This window comes from Phalacrocorax carbo, chromosome 13, assembly GCF_963921805.1.
Source record: "Phalacrocorax carbo chromosome 13, bPhaCar2.1, whole genome shotgun sequence".
Taxonomy (NCBI): Eukaryota; Metazoa; Chordata; class Aves; order Suliformes; family Phalacrocoracidae; genus Phalacrocorax; species Phalacrocorax carbo.
In genome coordinates this window covers 8,657,394-8,684,487 of record NC_087525.1, presented here as the reverse complement: position 1 = coordinate 8,684,487, position 27,094 = coordinate 8,657,394, and the positions used below count along the sequence as shown (strand labels likewise).

The window sequence follows — 27,094 nt, the reverse complement described above, 5'->3', positions numbered from 1 at the left end:
TATGAGCAGAACCCACCCATTACACTAACTCTGCAACAATGCACATCCTTTATACATTTTTTTTTTATTTATTTACTGGAATATCAGAACAAAGCTGACTAATCTGTAAGTGAAAGGATTAATTCTAGGACTTTTCAGTCAAGACTTTTAGTACAAAGTTCTGCAAGTCACAGATGCTACAACTTTGAAATACCTGACCAAAAGCTGCTGGACAGAGCAGCAGCAGTGACAGGCAACACTTTAGTGAAATGAGTCAGGTTTGGGTTTTTTTGGGTTGTTTTTTGTTTAATTACTCCCTGGGAATACTTACCTCACAGGAGAAAATAACGTTCATATCCATTTTTAACAGCTTGATCAAAAGCAGAATTCCATTAAAGATATTTCATGCCTTTCTCTTACTGTGCCACTCCTGAAGGGGAAAGGAGGAAAAAAAAAGAGAGAGAATAAACAAAATAAGCATTACTATTTTCAACCTAAAATTACAACACATGCAATACCAAAGACATCTCTTATGATCCATTTTATATTGTAAAACAGGCCTGCTTGGTCAACAAAACAGTTCAGTTTCAAACAGGTATATTGAATATCTGGATTAAAATACTAACTGTTCACTCCAATGCACCAAAGAAATCATGGGTAGATAGATGAGCTTTTGACCATAACTGGAGATTGGAACAGCTCTGACAAATAAAGCTTGTTCCTGAATAATTTTCCTCTGAATTTAGATTTTTTAAAAAATCACCTTATGTGTCAGAAGCAAACACTGCTGTATCACAGTCAACCAGCTCTTCATAGGTTAGCTAACAGACTCTGAGGAGGGGTTTTTTGCCCACCTTCAGGAAGGTGACAATACTCTAAAATATGAGCTGGCAGCCTGATAACACATGAACTGGGTCTTCTGTGTTGCTTCCACCTTTGGTCCCAAGTGAAATTAATTATATTAGTGCTTCATTGGGTTTGGTAAATGTCTGCACTATTGTGGCTTGGTTCCCATCCAGGAACAAGGCTGAGGTTTTCCAAGAACCTAAGGTGGGAGCAACATTGATTTTACCTCAGATGCTGCCCTAAAAGCAACACTCGATGACACAAGTGGCTTTCAGAGGTTTCATGCTAGCTTGAAAACAAGAAGTGAAACACAGATTCTTCAGCTGAAGGACTAGTGGCCTGCTTATCTTTTCTAGGCATTTCTCACTCCTTAGCAGCAACATTTCAGAGTTGAATTTAGGACTGAAGTTAGTTTCTCACAGAAATTCCCACCTTCTGTAGATACCCTGCCCAAGGCAACAGTGAGGGTGAACACAGAAAATGAAGTAACACCTCATTCCACCTTTGTGGAATAGACAAGCCACAGGAATTGACACTAGAGCTAGAGGCATGATCTTTATATCCCTCTAGAAGTCCTTCCCTTCCCTAGAAACAACTCTGCTGCTTATCCGTAAGCATTTTAGTGGCAAAGACCATATCAGCCTTCCTTAACTGCCATGTTTCATGCAGCTACAACTAAAAAATCTTCTCACCATCTTTTTTATTGTCTTTACCCTGACTTTCTCCAAGGCAGGCCCTTATGGTCTCCACACATAGATCTATTTGTGAGCCCTACACGTAACAGCCTTATCACACAATGAAACAAAACTCCACTGTGCACTAGCACACACAGGGCTCTCCAACTGTATAAATACCTATTTACGTGATACTGCATCATCCATAACCGTTCATTTGCTTCCTCAGTACTGACGGCAGATCAGAAGTTATTTGCAGCTTCTTTCAGAATATCCCTTTCAAAAAAAAATCTGGTTTATCTGATCATAAACTCAGAGCTTGCTTTGGTTTTATTCCACTGAGATCTCATACACTTCAACCAGCCGTTCTCTGCTTTGCCCTCATTAAAATCCACAGACGTGGCCTCCACGGATACACTGAATCCTTCTCACTCTCAGACAGACACACAAAGCTCTTCCCCAGCTCATTCATAATTCTTTTTCAGAAATCATTAATTATTTACATTATTGTCCTATTAAAGGCCACATTGAGACTCTCCTGCTTGCTGAGAGATTTTTTTAATTGTTATGCTCTAAAGTCAGACCAGCTGTTTGAAGAGCGTAAACAGATAGAAATGTAGTTAAACCTGATTTTCATCATTACTAAAGCATAAGCCTAAAAGTTCCACTCCACAGAAAAAAATGTTCTTGGCCTCCATCCCCCTGCCCCTCAATCTTATTTCCGTTCTCTGGGTTTGAAGATAGTTGGGACCACAAAAGAAAGGTTCTGATCTTAATTACCATTGTGCTGCCTGATTACAACTCCAAATTATATACATCTTCCCTACCATGGTAGTGGAGGCAGACTTTCTATTTCTGTGATGACGATCTGCTCTCAGAAGAATACAGCAGATAAACCTTACTGAGTCTTGAAAAGCTCACAGCTGAAAAGAGAGCTGGCTTTGTGTGATTCTTACCCTGTATGCCTGCACCAGAGAGCGTCAGTTCTGGCTGTGGCAGCGCAATTCCTTCTTTCTCCCATCTGCTCCTCACCCAGGCAGGCAGTACCTGAACTAATGCTCACCCACACAGCAAGCACACTATGGTGCTGTCTGCAGGACATGCAGTAAGGTCACTGTAAGCTGAGGGAAACTAAAGCCAGCTGGAAAAAAGAGTAATTCAGTGAGGGATGTACTTATATGGTCTAATTCTCCAAGGTGGGGAACTTCCTTTAAACATGGAGGAAGGGGAGGAGCAGGTGGTTGGTGTCACAGGTTGGCAGGCGATACAATCGCAGTGCAAACCAGGCCCAGAAGGAATGCAGACGAGACCATGTGGAACGCTGGGCTCTCTGGACGGCTCCTCGGGGCCAACACGTAAAAGGTCATGTGTGATCTGGCCTAGGAGCCTCTTCTGCTATGGACAAGTCATTCCTCTAACACAAAGACACTAGAAAAAGCTCAAGGACAACTCAGCCCAATTTTTATCTCAGATCCACACCAGCTTCACCTTTGGGTTGTTCAGTAGCCTAAGTTGATCCAGTCTTTTTTTTCTCCACCAGTTATTCTGTTTCTTTTTTTTAATATTATTACTGAACTAACAATATTGCAGAATTTTACCCTCTCAACCTACTTAAGAGCTTCCCTTTACTAGCCTATCATCTCTATGTATTGGTGTCATATTTCTGTAAATCACACATTTTCTGTACATCTGCCCAAAATCTCTTTAACGTCGAGGGATTATGTGGAAGCAAAGTAACTGCTTATAAAGACGTTGTTTCTGCTTTGTTTAATATGGTCTTACTTCAAACTTCTGCTGTTAAAAGTTCAAATACTGGAAAAAGTTTGAGTAAAAGAAAGAGCAGGACCTTAGTCCACTATTGTAATCTTTACTATGACACACCTCGCTTACTGTGCATTACATGGTTGAACAGACAGTAGAAATTTTACTTCCCATTGATACCTAAACCAACATTTCCTCTCAGCATGTTTTCAAACCTTTAATGTTCCAGAATCCATAGTAAATGTTTTGCCCTTCCTACTTCAGTTTAGACAAGCATTCTTTTTCTGGGGTCTCCCTTGGAGATAAAGGAATTTTTTCCTGTACTTATTCCATAGGCAAAAGTAATGGATGGCGTGGTGTAAATACTTTTAACTAAGTACAAATGTCAGCATTTGGTGAGAAGTTGACAATCGGGTTCTAAAAGAAGACTATGACTGCCCTTCACCCTACCTTAGGAGCACCCACAACAACTCAGTGAACAGCTGCTAAACAGAAGTGTATGTACTAAAGCTCCAGTTTCCTATGCTCCCCAAGCAGGGAAAAGTTTTGTCCTTTTCTCATTCTTCTCTTCCGAGAGCTGCAAAAGAGCTGGGCAGGGTTCAGCTCACTGCTTCTCCCTCAGACATTCTCAACAACTGTAAGGAGCTGAAGCGGCTCTCTGTCTTCATCCTCCTGCTAGTCACTTTGGAGACACATCCTTCTTCATAACCAGCTCCTCTTGTAGCTGGTTCTCTACATGCATTTGCACTCTGTACCGACTGCAAATTTCATTCACGTAATGCAGAGAACCATTAATAATTTAAGGTTAAAAAGGAACCTAAGGGCAGGAATATTCCAGTTTTGCTCATGCGATAGACGTTACTTTGCTAGTACATCAACTCAGGTTATCTTTGTGCATGCTACGTTAATTCAGTAAATTGCTTTTCAAACAAAGCGCGTTCAGAAAGCACCTGGAGAATCTATATAAGAGGAAACTTTAATTTTTATGGTGAATGTGCCAGATCAATACCCAGAAAGGGAAAGGCAAATAGATTTTAGTTTTGTACATCGAGTTTTCAAAAAGACAGGGTAGCCAGGATAAACCGTATAAAGAAGCCCTCTGCTCGGACAAGTAAAAGTCATATCAGGTGTAGCGCTACATACCCCAGCTCACTGTTTACACCGCGTTCAACCGCAGAAATGATAAATAGGTGTAACGGTATTTAACAGCCCGGTAGCGCAGCAGCGGGACCGCCGGCACGCCCACGGGAGCTGTCACAGCGCTTTCGGCCGTGCCGGGGAAGGCAGCGGGACCCCAGGTCGGGCCAGGCGGTGCCGGCTCTCCCCCGGCGGCGGGACGCGCGGCCCGAAGCGGGCCGGGGGCTCCTGTCAGGAGCTGCCCTGGAAGAGAGGCGGCGGCCGGACTCCCCCTGCCCGCCGGCCCGCCCCCAGCCGCGCCGTGCCTCCGCCGCTGCTTCCTCCGCGGCAGCTTCCCGCTCCCCCCGGGGCCGGCCGGGCTTGTCACCCCCGGCCCGGCGGGTCACCCGCCCTCCCGACGCGCCCGGCCTGTCAAGCGTCCCGGGCAGCGCCTGGCGGCGGCGGCTGCCTCTCTGCCTGCCCGCCTCCCTCCCTGCCCGCCCGCCGGGGCCGCGCACCTCACCTGAGCGCGGAGCGGGACCCGCTGGGGACAGGGTCGAAGCGCCAGCCGCCTCCCGCAGCGCTCTGCCCGCCGCGGCGCGGCCCGCCTCCTCAGCGCCGCGCTGCGCTGCGGTCCTCCCTGCCCTGCCCTGCCCTGCCCTGCCCGGCCCGGCTCGGCGCGGCGCGGCGGGGAGCGGAGCGGCCGGCCCGCCCCAGCCAGCCCAGCCAGCGCCCCCCCGCGCCTCCCCGGGGCGGGCTGCGGCGCGTGAGCGCGCTCCAGCACGCGGGTGCCGTTACGGCCGTTACCAGAGGCGCGCGGCGGGCGGGAGGAAGGGGGCGGGGCGGCGCTGCCCTCTGCGGTGGCGCCGCTCAGGTGAGGTGCGACGGCTGCGCGGCCCCGGCGCGGGTGTCGCGGTGGCCCCTGCGGGGCGTTTCGCCCCCTCGGGCAGGCGGCGGGGAGCGGCGCGCCGCCCTTCCTGCCCTCAGAGAGCTGGCTGCCAGGATCCGAGAGGCTGCCGGCCAGGGAATCCTGCGAGGTGCCTTGTTCCCCCCCTCGATGTGACTAGCATGGACATCTGCCCTGTGTAAGCACACGCGTGATGAAATGTTGAATCCGATGGCGGGTCCGGGGTCTGTATCCTTCCGTGTTTAACGTTTCTGCCTGCGGGGCAAATCACGCTGCACTGTTGACCTCGGTTTCCTCACAAAGAATTTTCATAGAATCATAGAATGTCCTGAGTTTGAAGGGACCCACAAGGATCATCGAGTCCACTCCTGTCCCTGCACAGGACACCCCAAATTCACACCATGTCTCTAAGGGCCGTGTCCAACTGCTTCTTGAATACCGCCAGGCTGGTGCCGTGATGCCTCCCTGGGGAGCCTGTTCCAGGGCTCCACCACCCTCTCGGGGACTATGAATCGATTCATGCTGAATCGTAGCTAAAAAGCAATGTTAAGCCCATTTTCCTACCAGGATGTTTCCCATTATAGTGTCCTCAGGGTGTCTGACCTCTCTATCAAAAATGCGCTAAGAGAACTCTTTAAAGAGAACAATAGCGGGAAGACATAAGTAATCCAGCACCGTGTGGTATTTATAAGGGTTGTAGAGTATATTGCTGAAGTGCTTAGGTAAAGTTTGGGGAATGGCCCAGTAGCCAGCTATTAAAGGAATTCTCTGCTTACTCGGTGTCTTGTACATGATTTTCCACTCTGGGTCATTCTGTTTGTGGCTTCAGGAGGCGTGTGGAGACCGGGTGCTCAGCCTTTGTGCAGTTGCCAGTGCTACATGTCACTCAGCAGTGACATTTAATGTTTGTTATGGGAAGTTTCTGACAGCATAGCTCTTCTAGGCTAAAGAAAAAGTGATACACGGCCTAAAGACTGTGGGAGCTGGCAGTATTGCAGGTAAAGGCAGGCTGGGCTTGCTGACAAAGTGCTCTCCTATTTGAATAGCTGAGATCAGGCTTCCTGTTTAGAGCAAATGAATCTAGCCCCCAGATCATGAAAACCAGAACAAAAGCAGCGTTTGCTGAATTTTCTTTCTTCATTTGATGATTTTTATTTCATGTGCTTTCCTGTGGAGTCATGAAGGCCTGAAATTTACCGACTGTACACACGCGTACTGTATCCATACATGCTGAATCAGTGTGCTGAGCTGTGCAGTAGGGTGAATTAGCAGGTGTGGAACTCCATGCTGCCATAGATAGGTTGCCTTCAGCACATCTATTGTCATGTTAAAGAACTGTCAAGCACTGGCATACCCTGCGCTTTAACTTTGTAAAAGAAATGTGGGAGGATAATCACAGGATTCCAGGAGCTGGGCCTTTAAAATAAATGACACTTGGTATTGTGAGCCCCTCGTTAAGGAAACAAAAGAAAAAGTGTTAACAACTTGGCTAAATTTTGGATTTTTTAATAAATCCTGAAAGTGAACAACCTTTGCTGTGTGTGCGGTACTGAGGGCAAAGAAAGATTGCTGGGTCATAGTTACTCCTGAGGAATGGAAGGATTATTTTGTTTGGGAAGAGTTTATTCAGAGTTCTGGTAAGTCATATTTAGAGTCCCAGTGAGGAAGGCTCCACAGTGCTTCCACAGCATTTGCGTGCAGAACTGTATAGTTGTGCAATTTCAATTGGTACAAACAGCCTAAATTCCTGTAACTTGTGCTGGAAACACACTATCATTTGCAAGGTGATTGGAGCAGACAGCTGAGCTCACAAGGTTATCATCTGCGTCTGTTCAGAAGACGGCCTCAAACCTTGTATTGGCTAACATTTTTAGCTCTGCTAAGTAAACCCACATGAGATAAATGTCAACCCACGTAACAGGTTATATAGTTTGCTTTAAATCAGATGTGTTTTGTGAACACTGAATGACTTGCTTCTATTTCATGTATTTCTCTTAGCACTTCAAAATGAATTTAGGTTGTGTGAAAGGTTCTTGACTGACAGTTTTGGAAATTGAACTCCCATGTTTAATCCCCAACTGGGTCCAGCACAAGCAAGCTTCTCAATGCTACCAGGGAGAAAGCTTTTCTAGGCTGAGGATAGTCCCATTCACTTACTTTCTCATGGCAACAAAGGCAGGGTTTCCTGTTTCTGCACTGCCCTAGAGTTACTGGGTCTAGGATATTTTTGTTACTTTAAAACTATGCCTTGGATACTAAGACTGCATGTTTAATTCAGAGAAAAGCAAGTATTTAGTAAGTCATCTGCTTTTTAAAGTGTGATTATTCTGTTTCAGCCTTAAATAAGGTAGGCAGTAGTATGGAAAACTAATGGGCTTTACAGCACGCTTGCTCTGTTTCACCAGCTTTGATTTATTGTCTTTATTGATTTTTGCTAAACCACAACACAAACAATTTCATTTATGCTTTTAAGATGCAGCATCTTTTTGTGCAAAATTGCAGGTGTTGAAGCTGTAAGCAGAGATGGAGAGGGCGATGTTACCCTTCAAAGTGCACATGGAACAGATGAGGAGAAGTTGTGTAAGTTCTAGGCTTCCAGGAATGGATGCCAAAGCATTTTATTAAATTTGCTGTTAAGAATAATTGTTGGCTGACAGTTGTGTAATGTTTATGACAATATCTCTTGAACCCAGTCACAAGACAGACTGCTACTAATCATTATGTCAAGACTCTGATTACATTGGTCCCCATTCACAGGAGATACTGTGGTGACAAAAATATTTATGGTTCTGAGTCTTTTCATTGCTGCACCATTGTGGATGAACTGCAGTTACATTATTCTCACTATAGTAGCTCCAGATGACTCATGTCTTCCATTATACACCTGAGTTCTTAAAGGATAATAGATCTGGGAGAGGTTTTTGTTCTGTCAGAAAGTGATACAAAATGTGTTCTGTGATGGTTGGTGCATTTGTGCTCTTCAGCACCCACTTAACATATAGGATGGAGCTAGACTGCCTGAACTTTCTGAAAGTCCTAACACCTATTTTCAAAGAGTACCTGGAAGTGTTTGGTCTGTTGGTTAATAGAGCCGAGATCTTTGTGCTGCAGTGGAATCAGGAGTGTTGGTGCACTCAGTTCTGCTAAGTGAGCTGAGGTGACAAGGGAGGCCCTATGGGAGGTGGCGATGAGCAGGTCGGTGAAGTAATGTCCCTGGCCTTTCCAGCTAGGTCTGGAAGCCAATGGCTCATTATGCTGCAATTTATTGGGATGTGTTTAATATTTTACCCTCTGTTATCACAAATAGATGCTTTCAATATTTTACTCTCTATGGTCTTAGGGTTATGTGTGTGGTTACTGTAGCCCTTTGCTGCCACGTCAGACAGAAACTGGCTTCAGATAGTGGTACTGCATTGTTGAGTATTCTCTGACTCTGCCCGCAGCCTCCAGCAGGCTGTGGCCAGCTCTGTCTTACATTCCTATTCCCTGTCATTTGCTGTTAGGGCAGGTGGAACTCCTGTTCTCCGCATCTCTGTGTGGCAAAGATTGTACTGGCCTTGTGGCTGCTGCTTTGTCCCAAGAGACATCAGAATCACAGTGATATAGATATTGAGGGCATTCAGAGCCTTTCTTAGAAGGCTTATAAACTGTAAACAACAAACTGTTCCACAGTAGTGAGAGGTTTTATTTCCTTCCTACAAGGTTTTGGGAAGCCTACACCCAAAACACTGTACATAGTTCAGTGGGAGTTGTGAGCAGAGCAACAGCTGAATAAAACATCAGGACCTATAACCTTTTGCTGAAGGTTTACATCATCTTTATAGACTGTTATAAACATAATATTCTAAACACTGAAGCAATTACCACTGTGAAACACTTCATGTTGCTACTAGACAAATCTTCTGTCTAAGACTGGTGGAGGTTTGTCTGGGTAAAGATATTGGCTTGGGAACTACATGAGAGAGAAAGGATTTCACTGGCAAATTGGTGTAGCAGTGAAATATTTTAGCCTGAGCAGAAATACTAGTTAGGTTGTGGAAATGCCAAATCTATAATACACAAAAGTCATGCAGAGGGAGTGCATTCCTAATTTTGGCAAACCTACCTGAATCTCCCATTGCTTTGGGGTTCAGAAATAGCAGGAGTGAAATGACAACAGAATTCCAGAGGTCTAGTGGTTCTAACAAATAAACTCTGCTTTGACAGGCAGTTTCTGTTTATCCAGCATCACTCAAAGTGGTGTCCTCATACAGCTCCGTCTTTTTAAATAAAAAAGGTTGTAAGCAGGTTGGACAAACCTATGAATAATGCACTCCAAAGAACACTGGAAAGAACAATGATGCTATAGAAGGAGTGTAGAGAAGACAAACCTTTTCCCTCATTAATTTCCACAGTTTCATTAAGCATAGTCAGTGAATACATTTAGCCACACCCAACTAATCTTTTGGAAAGCACCAAATTCAGCAAGGAAAGATTGTATGACTTTATAATTAAAGAAAATTGATCTAGGCAAAAAGGGATCATGAAATAATGTAGAACGTTAAACTGCCTGAAGCTTATCCATCCACGTGTTCAGATGTAAAACAGAGAGAGAGCAAGAACTGACCAAAAATTCTTTTCCTATCCTTTTACATTGTAACTACAGAGCTCAGGGATGGATCTACTGTGGGGAAGGAGAAGGGACTAAGTTCCTCCATTTGTGCTGGGCTGTGTTCTCCTGCAACATTTGGTAGAAGGATTGTGGCCATATAGTCTTCCTCTGCCTAGCCTGAGTTGCAGAATTTAATCCCTGCTTGAAACCAAGGTGGATTGCAACAATGCATAGTGTGTGCGGTTGTTTGCTCTGTCAATACAGAAGATTTGCACCAAAGTGGCTGCATTCCTAGCAAATCCTCAGTGTAACAAGCCAAGGCCTGTGATACCACTTGGACTTAGTTCTCAGCAACCTTTCACCATAACCTTTCACCACGCAGTGAATGTGGGATGCTACTGAACTAGAACAACACAGTTTTACTCTGCTTTGGAAAGCATAAATGATCACAGGTAAGTAATGGAGAGCTGGCCCATAATGAATTAAATGCTGGTTAGCTAAAAGCGTACATTGGATTTAATCAAATTACTTCTTTGCCAGTAGAAATTCTTCTGGTGACCATCAGTTTCAAAGAAAAAGATACAGTTTTATCACCCTTCCTAGGCTTAGCACAATTGAAATGTCAAATTGTTTTGTGTGCCTTCATTCCTAATCTTGAAGTCTGGGGCCACTGAGGAAGATGAGAATGAGCACACTACCCCCAACCCATATCATCTAGGACCAACTCCTCTTGTGTAGTATGTGGGAGTCTCTCATAAGCATCACTGTCACATAGGCATAATTTTGTAGTGACTGTATACATCAGTTCAAATGCTGGTTTCTGTAAAAGCGCATACTGGAGCTGCCATGCTTACTGTCTCTCAATCCTCCATTTATCCTGTTCATAAGTTAGAACAAGCAGTTAAGGGTGTGAAATATGACTTTATTTCTATCCTCACAAATTCTGCTCACAGTACCAAAGGACTTTGGCCAAAACAAGCCAGTCTGAATAATTACAGGAAAAACAGGGCCTTCTGATATCTCACATTATGATGTGCATGCAAAAATGGATACACACACATCTGAAATGGCAACACTGGCAATTTTGATAGTTCTCAAGCTGGTAATATATATTCTTGTAACTACATTTAGTTGTTGAGTGTTTGAACCTCATGTAAACATCCTTTTCCAGCCCTGGTAATAGGCTACCATCCATAAAAGGAAATTTAACTATAAATAGTATTTCTTCATGCTGTTTAATCTACTTACTCTCTGTTTTCATTTCTTTGTTCTGTCTCCCGTTTATTAGCTAAAATAAAATGTAGGTGTTTATATAAAATTTTTCAACAGAAGTTTTTGCTTTTAAAAAGGCCCAAAAGCAAACCTCAGGCTTATGTAGTACCGTCTGCCATGGGGCGTAAGAATCGGGGTTCCTCAGAAGTCAAAGCCAACACAGCACAAAGCCAGCTCTGAGAAGGCAGAGGACCTGAGTGTTGAGAAGGCCTTCTCCTTTGCTGCATGTGTGGTTGGAATCCCTAGTTTGCTATTAGCTTATGAGACTTGACCAACAGAAGTGTTTGGTTGAGAAATCACCTTGCAGTGTATCGCCAGGCTATGACCAGTGGAGACCAGAGCTGTCCCGCTGTAAATAAGTGTCTGCTACAATGCAGTTTCAGTAAGCAGTCCTTGTGTCTGGATTCAGATTCTGACAGCTTTGTTCTAGCAAGATGGTGGATCAGATGAATGCCCCCAAATGGTCTGGATTTTGTTTGTGGAGCTGGAGAGCAGAGGAGGATCAAGAGAGAGGGTTATGATTCTTGTGTTACCTCTACATTTGAAGATTGTGGTATACTGCATGAGAAAACTTTCAGATTTTCTCTGTGTGCTTTTCAAGAGGAGAGGTATTGAAAAGATGCTGGATACATTTCAATGAACCTATTAAAATATAAGAAAATTTGAAAATACGGAGAAAAAGAAAGGGAAAACTGAGTATTACTCTCAAATTTTCAGATTTACATTTTAATAGAAATAATTATGTAAATAATGCCAAACTAGTATTTCATCTGCAGAGAAATTCACTGGGCTGGAAGCCTCTATATCTTGACCGCCATAGAAAGGTTTTTTTCTGAATATATAACCAGCTCCTGTAAACATTGCATACAGTACTTGTAGATTAAAAAAGAAAAAGCATGAAGACATTTTTAGTACAGATAGAAAATTTTGGCAACCTTCTGCATTTTGTTACCAAGTACTTACTCTTTTCAGACTGAGCACATGTGCCACTAAACTCAAGAAAATTTTCCGTTGTCCTTAACGAGATCAACCCCTATCAAAGCTCCATCGGTCTTTCTAGATATTGATTGCTACTCTGCTAGAACTTCCAGGAAATACCAGAGTGTTTGAAGAATCATAGTTTGAAATATTCTAGGAAAATTCAGATACTTTGAAATCTGAGAAAGGCACAGACCAAGGTGGTGTAGGCAATGTTGTTGCTTGTTATTTGACTACCAGCTCTTAAGCAGGTGCAGTGAAGTAAGCTTTCAACAGTTTGTAAAGAGTTAATGTACATATTCACAAGTACTTAATATTTTGGTTCAGCCATTACAATTATAACTACTGATCACAATTCTTTGTCCATGACACGTTTGAAATGTGTATTAATCATTCACTGAACTTTTGATTATTTGTATTTTTATATAGTTCAGAAACTATAAACTATTTTGATTTTCTTTTAAGGATTCTATAAATTTAGTGATAAATTTCTGAAATATTTTGTCCCTTCGATTATAGCTTGTTATGAAGAACACCTCTAATTTCTCTGTTCTTTGTCCAGTAGACCTCCAAGCACAAGTGTTGCCATTTGACTGACATACACAGTTTAGAAGTATTTCCTAATGACTCACCAACCTGAGTTTTGAAAAATTCTTGACAACTTCTGAAAAAAATTTCTTGATGGTATTTCCATGTTCTGAAAATGCAGATGTTTATGATGTGACTCACTATTTCTACCCTGGAACTTGTCAGTTGTCAGGGTGAACACAGTTCACTAGCACTAAAAAGGATCAGTTGATGCTTATTTGGCAAAGGCATTAGTATTTTGGTATTAATCTGGGCCATTAGAAAGAGAACTAAGTACTAGTTTGTTATTGGCCAGTGTAAGATGGATTAATAAAGCACATGCGTTCATCTGAAAACATTTTAGTTCTTAGGCTGTATTTCTGAGCTTTCAAGCGCTCTTGTTAATTATTCATTGAAAATTGATCCTGCTGGGAATTAAAAGCAAAGAGCACTGCTAACTGGATAGTGAGAAAAATATGGATTTGTATCTACTTTTTAGTAGCAGAATGAGGCAATGAAAGTGAAAAAGCCTACAGCACAAATTGGTGGAAATCTGAGAAATTCTGCAGCATGGGGGGTTTTTGTCTGGAACAAGTATCTCTGGTAAACTCAATGTCTTCATTAGTTGCTGCATCACATGCCTGGAGAACAGAGCTGTCATTTTTGCAACTAGAAGGCTACCAGAAAAGGAAGTAAGTGAGCACTTTTGTGGATCTGCCAGGGCACCTTGTCTAGTTTATGTCTCTCTCCTGAACTACTAATAGGTCTGTGAGTACTAGAACTGAGGAAGATCCAGTTTCACATTTGCATCTTCTGGGGATCTAATAGTGTCTGCACCATGACCAGAATTTACCCTGAAGTTGGGATATTCATTGGCGGAAACGGGCTAGATATTAGGATGGGACAGGTATGTGCATATAAAGTGTTATGCCATAAGGACAATAGTTTTTTAAGGGGTTCTTTTCTTACTCGCCTGGTTTTCTATAAAATATGCTGTGTCTTACTTCTCTGCTGTGTAATAGATTGGGACTTCTGAGCTAAAGCCTTTTTTTTTTTTTGTCCCCTGGTAAAATGCTGCAGCAGCAGCAGCCTGCCAAACAGTTTAGGTATCAATAAGGGTATTGCCACAGGCTCAGATTGCCAGTAGCTCAAATGCTGTTTTCAGCCAATGTGGTTGAATTGCTTTTGGTTCTGGGGCAGCGTAGGCTTCCTGGGTATGCATGGTGCTGATCTCCTGTCTGTGTTCTGTGGGAATAACTGGTCCATTCTTAGGGCCTTTATTTATGCTCATGCACAATTACAGACATTGTCTCAGGCCTAACAGATTTAGCAGGACAGCTTCCTTAAGGAAAGGCTTACCAATATGAGTAAATTAAATACACTGAGTTTGTCAGAACTTGTACCCAGACTTTACAAATGAGGTGTGATAAAGCCACTGTGTGTTGAAGGTAAAATAAGGTGTATCATAAACAAGGACTTTGCTGTTTAGCAACGCCCACATATATGGAATGTCTCAGTTCAGTTCGTTTTAAGCCTTGTAGTTACTTTGCTGCCCCACTGTTCGCCTTTCCCCTACCTGCAAATCGTAGGGTGACTGTTTGAAGAAGATCATGTGTCTCAGAGTGTACGGGTGAATGGAAGGTTAAACATTTTGACTGGCATTCAGGTGAGTCTTGTGCAATCAATCCCAGTGATACCATGCTCAGTCAAAAGAGTTGACAGTCAGCAGGAGAACAAAAGGGAGGGGGAAGGTGAAGGGGTGGCTCTCAAATGTCTTCTAATGTTGCATTAGGAAAAAAAGACCTGGACTTTTATTCTTAGCTGCAGCTGGGTCCCTAACAGGTATGAGGATGTGCTGAGTATTTGCCCAAGTGTTCAGAAAGGCAAGAGAAAGGGCTGGAACCCAGAACACCTCTGTTCACACACTTCCTGAGGTGGCAGGCAGGTGGGCAGAGCTGGGACCTTGGTTGTCATGTAAAACAGTGACTGTTTCTTTGCATGGTGATAGAAGGGCCACATATAATTGCTTTATGCATTTTGTACTTGTGTAGCAAAGCAAGAGAGTTTAACAAGTAAGAAAATCTGATCCTTTGTCTGCAGTAAGATGCTGAAATGTGTCAAAGATTTTGATGTCCATAAATACACAAGATAGACAATGCTTAGATAGTCCAAAGATGACGACAAGGGTGATTTAGAGATTCTTTTTGGCACGGAATTCTGGGTTTAATGAGCCAGTTCTACACAATGATATCCACATGTGTCATTGTACAGAGGTTAAAAGAAACTAGTTTAAATCTTAAGTTGAGAGGCTGAGGATCTCTTTGCATTCTTTATCAGTTCCTGTTTCAGTCAGTGAAGTGCTCCAGCATATTGGTAGCCACATAATGGTTTGCACAAAGTTCATATTCTTGCCATTACGTTTGGAAATAAATTTTTTTTGTATACAATTTTGTATACAATGTTCCTGAGAAGCACTCAGTCAAGTGCATTTCCAATTGCAAGTTCATCCACAAACCACATTTGCTGGCTTACTATCAAGGTTTTCTTGTGGTGCTAGAACATTGGTTTTCCTGAAATGATTGGGCTTCACCCAATTTCTGTTCTTTCTGGCTGTCCTTCATGTAAAATTGGGAAGCAATATCCCTTTTTGTAGTCTTGTACATCCAAGGTATATAGGTGAATGCCAATTTCTTCTCTCTTGGAGTTAGTGATATTAGTGATATTCAGTCTTGAATGTCTAGGCTATCCCATATGATAAAGAAATGTCTGTTATCAGGGGACTGGAATTTCATGTCATGTCATTATATAGAAGATACCTAGGTATAAATTCTTTCTTTTGGGCATCTGGGATATAAGACGTTTGTGCAACTGGGCAGTTACACATTAAAAACAGTGTGGTAGAAAGGAACAGATCAAATAGTTTTCTACAACTAATGTTTACAAATGTATACCTGGTTGAAAAAAAAAATCTTTCTGAGAGGATGTAGTAGAGGGAGTTAACAGAAGAGGCATGGGACATGGAATCCTCCATAGGCCTTTGGATGGGTTCCAGGGCTGATTTATAATCTGAGGAGAGGTGGGACACAGAAGCAATGAGACAGCCATGGGTGGCAATGCATTCCTAGGCAGTTCTGCAGTTCTGTACAAGGAGTAAGAGATACAAAAAGAAAGGCATGCAGGCAAAGGGATGTATAATCTGGCACATTATCTTTTTGGGAGTGAAGGGTAGCCTGTGTCTCCTTTCCTTTCCAGTTTGCCGCAGCAGAGAGTGCAGCTACCTGAGTACTTTTGCCTTCACAACTGACAGACAGTTACTGAGAGAACAGTCTGGCTTCAAGGTCATTGCGCACCAGATGCTGGGGAAATGTAAATACAGTTTATCTTAGAAAGACAGTAAAGGTGGTTTGCACCCCTCAACCTGCCCTGCCCCTCCCCACCCTCCAGTAAACAACATACCTTTTTAGTACCACATACCATCACAGAGCGAGATCTTTGATTAAATTTTTTATTTTGTTGCACAAAATGACTGGGTGCAGCACAGCAGAAAGCAGATATAAACTAGGGAAAAAACAATCCTCCTCTGTATAGCTCTAGTGACATCTGCTATAGTGTTGCTATATCATGATTCTAAGGCAGCTTTATGAAAAGTTCTGTCTACTCCAATGGACACAGTAAGGGAGAGAGTTTCCTCTAAATACAGAAGCTTTCAGCCACTAATAAAGGCATCCTATGTAGAATTTAATGTAGGGTTTCATAGCCATCAGTTTCCTTACATCTGCCTCTTCCCGTACAATCGTTAAAACACATGTGTTTTGCAGATGCTGGCAGGGTTTTCAAATGCCTAATGCAAAATGGAAAAGGACATTTGCCCTTAATGTAAACAACCTTTCTTCTTGGAATAAAGTACTTTTTCCAAGATTTATCTGCACATTGCTTTTAGTGGCACTCATGCTGCTTTCTTTCTGAAAAGTGTGGAACACCTGCTTTTTGAAAACCCAGTCTATTCAAGATGGCTCAAACCTGACATCCCAAAATCAAGGTACTCTTCAGAATTCTGCCTATTGTCTTTACTCAGCCCAGGTGACCGCACATTGTACCATAGGGAATTTCCTTATCATGAATTTCTGGTTAAGTCTTAAATCTCTTTCAGGCAGAGCTGTTATTATTGTTCTATTCCATATTAAAATGCAAAACCACATTAGCCAAACCTAAGGCAGTGCTTATGAATCCAGAATGAACATGGCAGTTTGACTCCAAAAGCTTGAAATTACATTCTAAATCCAATTTTTCCCAAATGGTACTCTATAAAACAGCATGTAATTTCCTTACTTACACATCTTGTACTTTGTGATTCCAGGCAGAAATAACGTTACCTGGAAAGAACCTACTTCAGAATAATGAGGAAAGGAACTATTGCAGTAATAGGTCAGAAAACACTTGTGGCTGTGGGGATCTCTTATCGACCTTAATTTTTTCTCAGCATTATTAATCTGGAAAGAGCTAATTAAATATCTTAGATGCACTGGAGATATATAGAACACACACGTCTTGTACCTTTAGTAGCCTTACCTAGCTCCACACTTGCTTAATTACTGATACTAAAGTATAATCCTTAAGACTCACAAAGACCATTTTTACACAAAATAGGGAACTACTTTAAGCCCAGAAGCAGAATGAGTGAAATACAGTTTTTGGGATCCATTGGGAATGGGAATGTCAGACTGAGAAGAAGATAGCTTATACTTTCCTTGAGATGCAGGTCTTTCATCTAATTATGTTAGGACTTCGGATGACCATCTTCTGTCTCTGCCATAGTGAACAGGCCATTTGAAAGAAGAATGCTGAATGTGGTCATATAATTTTCCTCCACCACAAAGCCTGGCTGTGTGATCCCGTGATACTGACACAATCACTAATTCCTGGCTGTGATTCTTAGGGTATATCCTATATGCCTGTCAGTTTTCGTATATGTACATACATGTTCTGTATGGAATATCCTGCTGTATTCATTTGTGGTTCCACTACATACACTGTTATGGAGAAATAGACATGTGGTAAGATCACAACTACATTAAGCCTTTAAGGGAAATGATATGGAAAGACATAGGTCAGTGAACAGGCAGTGGAAAATGCAACTAAATAATAAGATCAGAATCTGGGTTTTGTGAAATATAGTGTGAACCTGCAGATGGCAAATTCAGCCAAAAAACCTACATTTAGGGTAATTATGTAAAGGAAAAATAGATCCACACACAGAGAATCAGTTGCTTCCTCGAAAAAAACACCAGCAATGCCACACTTTTCATGTGCAGATTTCTATCACTGTACTCTGGCTGTGCAGGTGTGCCATAAATCATTCCTGACAATCCCACATACTATGGTTAATATCAGCTGAGTATAAAGGAGATCTGTTATTTGGCAACTTGCACAAACATTGTGGCAGGGTAGTCCAGTCTGGTTGAGGCTGATAGAAAGCTCCACTCTGTGGCTGCAGAGCTGTGGCCATCCCAACGTCAGGCTGGTCACTAGCACACGTGATAGCAATGGCCCTTGGGATCCATACCAGCAGAGAGTGCACATTGCCTTCTCCCATCTGTGCCTCTTGCAATAAAAGAGGCCCTCGCTGGAGGAGATGGTGAAAGAAGCTAGTCTGGCAGCTCCATTCTCTCTGAGAATTTCCTTTGTGCAACAAAGATCACTCACATAGTCAAACTCAGCAGACAGAAGGATGCTTTCAGCAGACTGAAGGATGCTTTCAGCATCCCAGAGGACAAATTGATCAGTGACCCACTTCTTCCATTCCATTTGAATCCTTTATTGAGCCAGAATTCCTGATGCCAAGGGAATCCCTGGGGTCTGATAAATTTGGTGTGAAAAGAGATGTTTGAATTAAACACTTTATGGATCAAGAGGGCACAACAGCTCAGAACAACTTTGGCTATTCCTGCTTCCATTAAGAAACTGTGGTTAGATTTGGAGTCTGCCTGCATGTTTTAAATGGAAAGATCTCCTTTCTCTGCTGTAGCGTAATGTTTAATACATCATTTATAGTAGGCATATAATGCATTGCTGATACTATGTGTAAATCACCTTTTGTATGCAGAGATAAATAAAAGAAGTTCCTACTCCCATCAGGCTTGTAATTCAAAGTGTCCAAAAACTAAGATCAAGAAAGATTTGCAGGCCTATGAGGAAAGTAGCTGTAGGAGTGTGTTCTCCACACATGGGGTGGGATCTGAGAATTTTTCATTTGTTTCAAATGAGGTAAGCGATGAAGCTTTGCATTTGTATTAGTGATGCCCATATTTACTGAATGGTACATTTACTGGGTTTATTTCCGATGGCAAATATTTGTGTCTTGTTATCGTAGCTCCGAAGCATGATTCATTCTCCCTCAGTTCATCAACAACCCTCCATTTAAAAGGCCCCTGAAAGCCTCTGACACAACTGCTGCACTGAGGAAATTTTGTTTTTCTGTTCTCTACCACTGTTTCTAGTGCTCCCTAAAGTTTAACTCCACCGAGTGCAGACTGTTGCTTGTATGCTTAGGAGGTAGCTACAGTATTACGAATGTTACTACAAACTACTAATTTAGATGAAATCCTCAATCGTTCAAGTGCATTAGCAATCTTATGTATGAAAGTAGTCCCAGTTGAGTGAAAATAAGGTCATAAAAGGTAAGATAAAAGGTAAGAGTCTAGTGAGGTCACACATACAAAGTGAATGTGATCACGATCATGCACAACCCAGGCTTTGTCAGAAGTTCATTGTTCTGCCATCAAAAGCTATGAATGCATCCATAGTAGTTTTCTGCACCAAGCACTAACAAAGACAGACGTTTGGAAAAAATTTGGCTGGAAGGCCCATTCTTCGATTTGGGAATGTAAGAGATTACATCAGTTTGGAGGTTTCTGGTGATTACACTTAACACTTGGAAAACCAAAACTTAAAGGTTAATACCAAGTTATTAAAGAATCACAAATGCTCATTGTTGTCAGGCTTCCCTGTGTATTGCTTACAGCTTCCTCTAATTCATCAGGACTTACTCATGGATGACTTATAACTCACATTGGAACAAATACCATGTACAGTAAATTACATAAGAAGATTGCACAAGGTGCCTCTCCCATGATGTAACTTACATTAAATTGTTAATCATAAACCTAAGTCTTCTCAGCCTTAAATAGCATATACAGCTGTTATACAGCCAGATGAAACATCATCTGATGAGTTTGGTGAAGTTGCTCTGCTCTTACTGACAGTTGTTGAAAGCCATACTCTGCACGTAAACCATAAAAATAAAAGCTTTGTGTATGGGAAGGATGCTGAATTTTTAAAAAGCTACTTTATTTTAGCAAGGACATGTTTTTATTTGGTCTTTCCTGGACACATGGCAAAACCTAACCCTAAGGGAAATAATTTGCTACAGCTTAGTGCTGTGTTGTATTATTCTCCGACAAGATTTGTTTGCTATGTCCGTTTTAAAAGCAGTTTATAAACCAGTCATGTAGATCAAAACCAGAAAGCTAAAACGTTCTTAAACACTCATTGTGAGAGATGTTTTTTCACTTAAAACAAATTCTCTTTCCTTTTTGTTAGCTTGACTAACACAAACTTTTACTATAACAATGACTGGGAAAAAAAAGGTAATCTTTCAAGCTGAAGTGGCGCATGTCAGCTGGAGCGTACCAATCCCATGGTGTTATTAATCATAAGCCAGTCTAGAAACAGTACTATGTTCTCTGCATGGGGTACACTAAATAACTTGCAATTTCACTGGTTTTAGCCTAGCTTAGAGTCTCCAGTGATATAAATCTTCAAGTAACGCCTATTTTGTTCCAAGAGGTGTGTTTATCACAACACATCTTTTGTTTTATTGCATCTTTTTTCCACTCTTTTGACATTCTTGTCCTACTGTAGGTAGCTGTGATACCATGTTTATGGAAGGCAAATGAACAAACTGTGTATTGTTAAAAACTACCATGCACATTACAGTACAATACTGCAGTGCCTTCCAATATAGGGAATCATGAGAAATACATAGAGCGGTCTGGATCAATTCCTAACAACCTGTATGTGCTGATGTGAACCTCATTAGACAGTAACTGTTTCTATATTTACTGGTATCATGACAAAAAAAATCTTTTCTTCCCTTTAGATTCAGTGCTTATGCAAAAAAAAATTCAGATAAGGTTAAAGTGATTTAAAATTTTTCAGGCATTTCTAGACAGATCTGTATATACTGGGTCACCCTCACTGATAGAGGGCTATCAATACATATTTGGGCTTCTCCAAAGCCAGCAGTACTTTTCTTTATGCTGGTCCGGAAGGGACCAGCTGTAATTGTAAAAGACTAGTACAGTGCACCGTCTTTATGCACAGTGGCTGTGCATGTTTCCTGCCATTGTCAGATGAGGAGCAAGGTTTGTATTGTGCATCATGCTAAACCTGTACTTTAGGCTGAGTGGAGGACTAATAGCTCCGACTGTTAAAGGGTGCTTCATATTATGATATTCTATTACAGCCTCATAAGACAAGAAGACATGCTGGATGTGGAGAAAAAAAAAAGGACTGGATTGACAAAATAACGTTTCCTTAAATCTGTAAACCCCAGGTATTGGGGCTTGCCAGTGAAAATGAAATGAAGTGCAAAACTATTACACTTTTTTTTTATGATACTCATGACTACAACCAAACTGTTCCCATAATTCCTGCACAGAATTATACTGAAGGAAATGAGCACCATGAGTGTCAGTGATTGGCATAACACCTTAAAAATGGAAGAGGAGAACTGAATTCCATTTTGGAGTGTAATGATTCTTTATTTGTGACTACTGTGCCTGTTTTGAGTTGCAAAGTATGATCTGAACAAGATGTTCGCATGCAAGATGTGAACACACCCCTACAGAGTTTATACTGTGTAGGGGCCAGATTCTCCAGTCCAGGTGCTTCACGGTGCTTTGATGACAGAAAAGTTGCAGGTCAAAATTCTTTGCTACTGTGAATTTTCTAAAATGTCCCTTCACTTTCCACAGTAGGTCTTCCCAAGCTGTGCTCTTTATCCCACAGGTCTACAGGAACTAGTTTGAAGTAGTCCATGGACAAAATTTCTCTGGCTGTATTTCTCTGAAGGAGACTGGCAATAGCTGATGGAGCAGTAGATTCTTCATGAGGAGACACATACCTGCTCCTGCGCTTTGCGAGGCCCGGTAGAGAGCTTGGAATTGTCTCTGCTTTCAGGATGAGGATATGGGGAGTGCGATAAACCACCTCCTCCTCTGTGCTCACATAGCCTGGCAGAGAGTTGAGCACAGTTCCCTTTCTATGCTGGCAGTACCCAAACTAGCTAAATTCAGAAAATAAGGATTTTATTGAGTAATTAAAAAGTCTTCTGCAACAAAAATGTTTTGAGAATCCGTTAGCAAGGGGACCAGCTTCCACAAGTTTTCTCTCAGCAGTTAACTATGGTTGAAACTTGCTGTTTCTCCTTTCTGTCTCCTGCTGAGTATTGAGTGTTTGCTAGCACACCCTCACCTGTCAGTCACTTGCCCAGGAGGCTTAGGCAGTGCTAAGTCAGACCTTAGCTTGCAAGTCCATGTCTAGAGTTGTCCTCTGTGTCCCAGCCCTGGCACTGGCACATTTTGCCTGAGGCTGCTGGTGGCCGAACTCTGTACTTGATGACATGGTGGAAAGAGACTTAAAATATTGCAGTAGGTGCAAAAGTCAACGTGTCACTGTTTATGCCAATAATTACCTTATGTCAGTGTAGCGGTATGGCATGCCACGCTCTTTTCCTCTATTGCAGGCCATATATAGCCTGTTACACTTCGATCTGCTCAGCAAAACCAAATGGATTCCTTTTGTCTGTAAACAGCAGCTGGGTGAAAGGGAAGGGTAATGGGGCCTGAAGGTATTTGATGGATTGGTGTTAGCTTTGAATATATATTCTATCGAACATATATCGCTGACAAGATAACAACCCGTATGTGTATTGCCAACATCAGCTTGGTCTGCACTTATTGCTTCTAGAGCGCAGTTGTGGTCTAGACCAGCCTGCTCTGATTTCACCTCAGGAGATGTGATTCTGTAAGGAAAATGTGACTAAACTGGTGTGTTGTGCCTTCCTCTCATCCTCTCATCACATGAGTTATTTCGAACAAGACTCCCCTTGTTCTTGGCAAAAAAGACATATTCTTTGATGTGTAGCTTGCATGTCCTGTTACTTCCGAACATGGATCTTCACATTTAAGGAGGTCCAACTATGCAAATGGAGATGTTTTGTCATTCATCAGATGCAAAGCTGACTTAAAATGAGCATATGGAGGCATGTGAAAGACTTGTACTGCAATAAAGTGTGTTTGAGGGTCAAGGAGGACCAACTAATTTAGAATAAATACTTGCATTCTAAAACATCTATTCTTGAGCTGGGGCAAGTGTCCATGAAGCCTGAAAGATAGCACCATCTCATCCTACCTCATCCCACATTTTCTAAGCAAGTGGTCATGGTTCACATCTGCTTTATTTACCATCTGTTAGAGTTACTACATTCTTATCATATATTAGAAAAGAAACATATATTCAGACAAATGTGGTTTTAAAACGGGATTGTAATTCCAGGGCCTTCAACTCACGTTGCAATGAGTAAAAGCAGACTTTCCTGATTCATTTTGCAGGGCAGAAAATGTTGTTACATGGCTTATACTGTATAAAATGATATACAGCAGTTCTTTCTTTGACTATTAAATCACATACTTAGTAACGAGCATAGATTGTGAATGTGAAATTCATAACTGTTACAGTAAAGTATAGAGTGTGAGACATTAAAATTCTTAGCATACCAAAGGGTGTGAACCAGATTTGGAAACCTGATAGTGGTTTTTAACGCCTCTTTTAAAATGAGGTAGATGCAGAATAATCTAATCAAGATGTATGTCCAAAGTACAGGATGAAATCTATTCTAAACCCAACTTCCTGCACTGAGGAACTGCACATCCCTGAAGCTGTCAAATAAAGCAAGGTACAGGCCAGGTTTCTTCTTCTTAGTGGGCAGAGAAAATGTGAGATATTTAAGGTTCTAACAGTGTGCAAATGCTGTGTTTTTGCAAAATCCTGCTTTAAAAGTAAGCATTGAAAGCAATTGCAAGTGCAGAGGTAAACATGCCATCTCATGTGCAATCCATTCACATCAAGTCAGCTGATTATAAGTAACTCTAAACATGCTTTTGCTTGTGGTGGAGAGCCAGACCTCGTGAAGGCTTTGTGTGGCTTTGTGGATTTGTAAATGCAAAGTGTTTGAAACCACTTCTAGTAACAGCGAGACTGCTGCAGGACACAAACACAAATTATGTTCTACCCCTGTGAAAATAAACACAGTCCTCAACTTTAACATAAGTTTGGTTTGATGCTGGGGAGAATGGCAGGTTTAAGCATAGAAGTGGTGGGGGAAAAGGGTCTCCTTTTGCCTTAGCAGAAAAAAAGGAGTTAAGGACTTAGCTTCATTGTTTTCTGTCCTTTTCTCTGTCTCATCTTTACACCATTAACCTGAAATCTTTTAACGTTGCATAGTTGACTATTTTTCCTGTGGCTGAAATGTCTCTCGTTTAATTTTAGCTGCTTCTATTGTGACATCTATAACAGGAATCAGTTGCCTAAACAAAGACATGTAGTGCCATTGCAGATGCCCTACACTGTCATTTGAGATGCCTTACATTTTGTAAGATACTGACATAGGGCTGGCAGGTATGACACATGACTTAAGGCATATTTTGCTTTTCTGGGGCAGCAATGATTATGCTAGAGCATCTCACGTGGGACTAGACCCTTGCATTTAGTCCATAGCCTAAACAAATTATCTTGGCTCCTTGTCTGGTCAGAGAAGAGAGAGGTTGGCTCTTTCAGAAGGGGTTTGGTTTTGCGAGTCTGCCTTAGGCATCTAGAAAAGTCAGTCATCCCCTCAAAGTATTTGTCGTCTTCTACCAGGGAGCCCAGGTGACAAGGTAAGTTTAGGATTCTAATTTGTGGATGGCAGAAGTTAGTGATGGTAAATCTTGTCCTTTGTGAACAAAAAAAATGTGGAAATTACGGGCTTTTAATATAAAGAGTTTGATTTAGTACTGTTGCTGAGATTTATCACTCAGAGATGAACCGTGGGAAGTCCTGAGGACGAAACTAGCTAAAACTCATGTGAATTAAAGGTGCAACTGAAAATCTGAGTTATAACATTTTTCCTAGAATTAGTTGATATTTTAAGACATACAGAAAAGTTTTTGTTTAATCAACCAGGGGGACTTTACTCCACAGTGTTATTGGAAGATACACATTATTTTTCATATCAAGCCATTCCTCTCAGTTTTAAACTGGCTTGTTAACTGTCACCTGTCCAAAGTAGATTTGTTGCAGTTGTGATGGTCTGGGGATCAAACGAAGCATGATTTGTGAGAGGTAATATTATATTATATTTTATTAGACGTGCTACTCTAGCAGGAGAAAACAGAAGATCATTCAGTACATAACCCTCTCCTTTAGGTTCTACAAGCTTCTCTGTTTCCTTCCATTATTTCAGTGCAGCTATTAAAAGATACTACTCCCCTTACAAGACTAGCCTCATTTATTACTGTCTTAAGGAATGCAAATCTATTAATAGTGGAAATGAGGTAAGGAGGTCAGGATTGTGAACAGAACACAAAGTATAACCTTTAGAGTTGTCCCTGTCTCACTTCAGTTAGACTCAAAATGATAAAAATATTCCCTTGACATTCTAAAGCAGCACAGGAAACACAGCAGTGCAGTTTAGTGTGATGCGGTTTCCAGTGCCATTTGAATGCCAACAGCATGATTCTGAGGTTTCACCAAGTTATTCAGTACAAAGCTCCAAGAGGGAGAAAAGGACTGTTTATGTCACTGTCATATATCCTGACAGATTCACACAGGATGCAGAGTGAACACACACCTCCTCTACCAGAGGATAGTCTCTACACTGTCTTATGGTACAAGTGGAGGCCTGTGGAGTGCAAAGCATAATCAAGTCCAAAACTGGAGCTTTCCCAATTACACAAATATAACTGCTTGCTTGATTTTATATAACCTTTGTTTGCCCTTTTAAATATTCAGGCATCATTACTAATACAGAAACCCTCGCAGTTGTTATAGGGGATTCTGGCATTTTGAAACAAAATGAAAGTGGAAGCAAATATATTTCTCGCCTTCAAATTTAAAATCTTAGGGATTTTTATTTAAAATAAAGTTTATGGGAGATAAGTGACCAGCTTTTGGGTTAGATCTGCCAATAAGGAATTTGTCACTGAAGAGACTGAAGGCGTTACCTGGTGATGCTCATCCTATAACAGTGAAAAAGCCTGTACAAAGCCATCTGTAGGATACGAGGCATTAAAATGAGGTTTAATCAGCTTGTAAGTGGCTTAATAACTGTCTGTTGGGTTTGGGATGTAATGTCATTTCCTGCCCCTTGGTTGTTTTGACCTTGGTATTTTGACTTTGGTATTTTAAATATATGCAATGATAATGTTATTCCCTTTGTACTGGAAAATCTTGTGTATAATGGCCTGTCATGGTTTAACCCCAACTGGCAGCTAAGCACCACTCAGCCACTCGCTCACTTCCCCCCAGTGGGATGGGGAGAGAATCAGAAGAGTAAAAGTGAAAAAACTTGTGGGTTAAGATAAAGACAGTTTAATAGGTAAAGCAAAAGCTCCATCCACAAGGAAAGCAAAACAAGCAGTTCATTCACTGCTTCCCGTTGTTAGGCAGGTGTTCTGCCGCTTCCAGGAAAGCAGGGCTCCAACATGCGTAATGGTGACTTGGGAAGAGAAACGCCATCATTCTGAACATTCTCCCCTTCCTCCTTCTTCCCCCAGCTCTATATGCTGAGCATGACGCCATATGGTGTGGGACACCCCTTGGGTCGGTTGGGGTCAGCTGTCCCAGCCGTGTCCCCTCCCAGCTCCTTGTGCCCCCCCAGCCCCTCGCTGGTGGGGTGGGGTGAGGGGCAGGAAAGGCCTTGGCTCTGTGCAAGCCCTGCTCAGCAGTAGTGAAAGCATCCCTGTGTTACCAACACTGTGTTGGTCACAAATCCAAACCATAGCCCCATACTAGCGACTCTGAAGAAAATTAACTCTACCCCAGCTAAAACCAGCACATGGCCACATCTGCTGACCTCTGAATATTTATTACATTTGTTTCTTCTCTGTACTTTTTTGCTTGCTTCCTTGCATGTGTGGGAATGTGTATACATAGTTTCTTTGCTGCATTTCTTTTGTATTCTTTTCATAGACTACTTTATGAGGGGTTATGGTGACGGAAAACCAGCGGAAGACAGGCACCATCCGATGATGATCAGCAAGTCTCGTTTATTGGCAATTAGCAAATATCTTTTATACCGTTCGT

At 41.9% G+C, this 27,094-nt stretch overlaps 2 protein-coding genes across 3 annotated transcripts in view; one reads left to right on the top strand and one right to left on the bottom strand.

Moving 5' to 3' along the window:
• Positions 1 to 5,367, bottom strand: part of RHOBTB1 (Rho related BTB domain containing 1) — a 54,576-nt gene extending 49,209 nt beyond the window's left edge. Inside the window, exons 1-2 of the mRNA XM_064464757.1 lie at positions 4,900 to 5,367; positions 311 to 409 (exon numbers count right to left, since the gene is read on the bottom strand). The gene's annotated coding sequence lies outside the window, so the exon portion shown is untranslated. The remainder of the gene's footprint in view (positions 1 to 310; positions 410 to 4,899) is intronic.
• The window catches only part of CABCOCO1 (ciliary associated calcium binding coiled-coil 1), a 236,694-nt gene continuing 214,504 nt past the window's right edge, over positions 4,905 to 27,094 (top strand). For both annotated transcript variants that reach the window (XM_064464761.1, XM_064464760.1), the window contains exons 1-2: positions 4,905 to 5,461; positions 7,786 to 7,863. In XM_064464761.1, the coding sequence (XP_064320831.1) occupies positions 7,807 to 7,863 (57 nt within the window). In that variant the 5' untranslated portion in view covers positions 4,905 to 5,461; positions 7,786 to 7,806. The remainder of the gene's footprint in view (positions 5,462 to 7,785; positions 7,864 to 27,094) is intronic.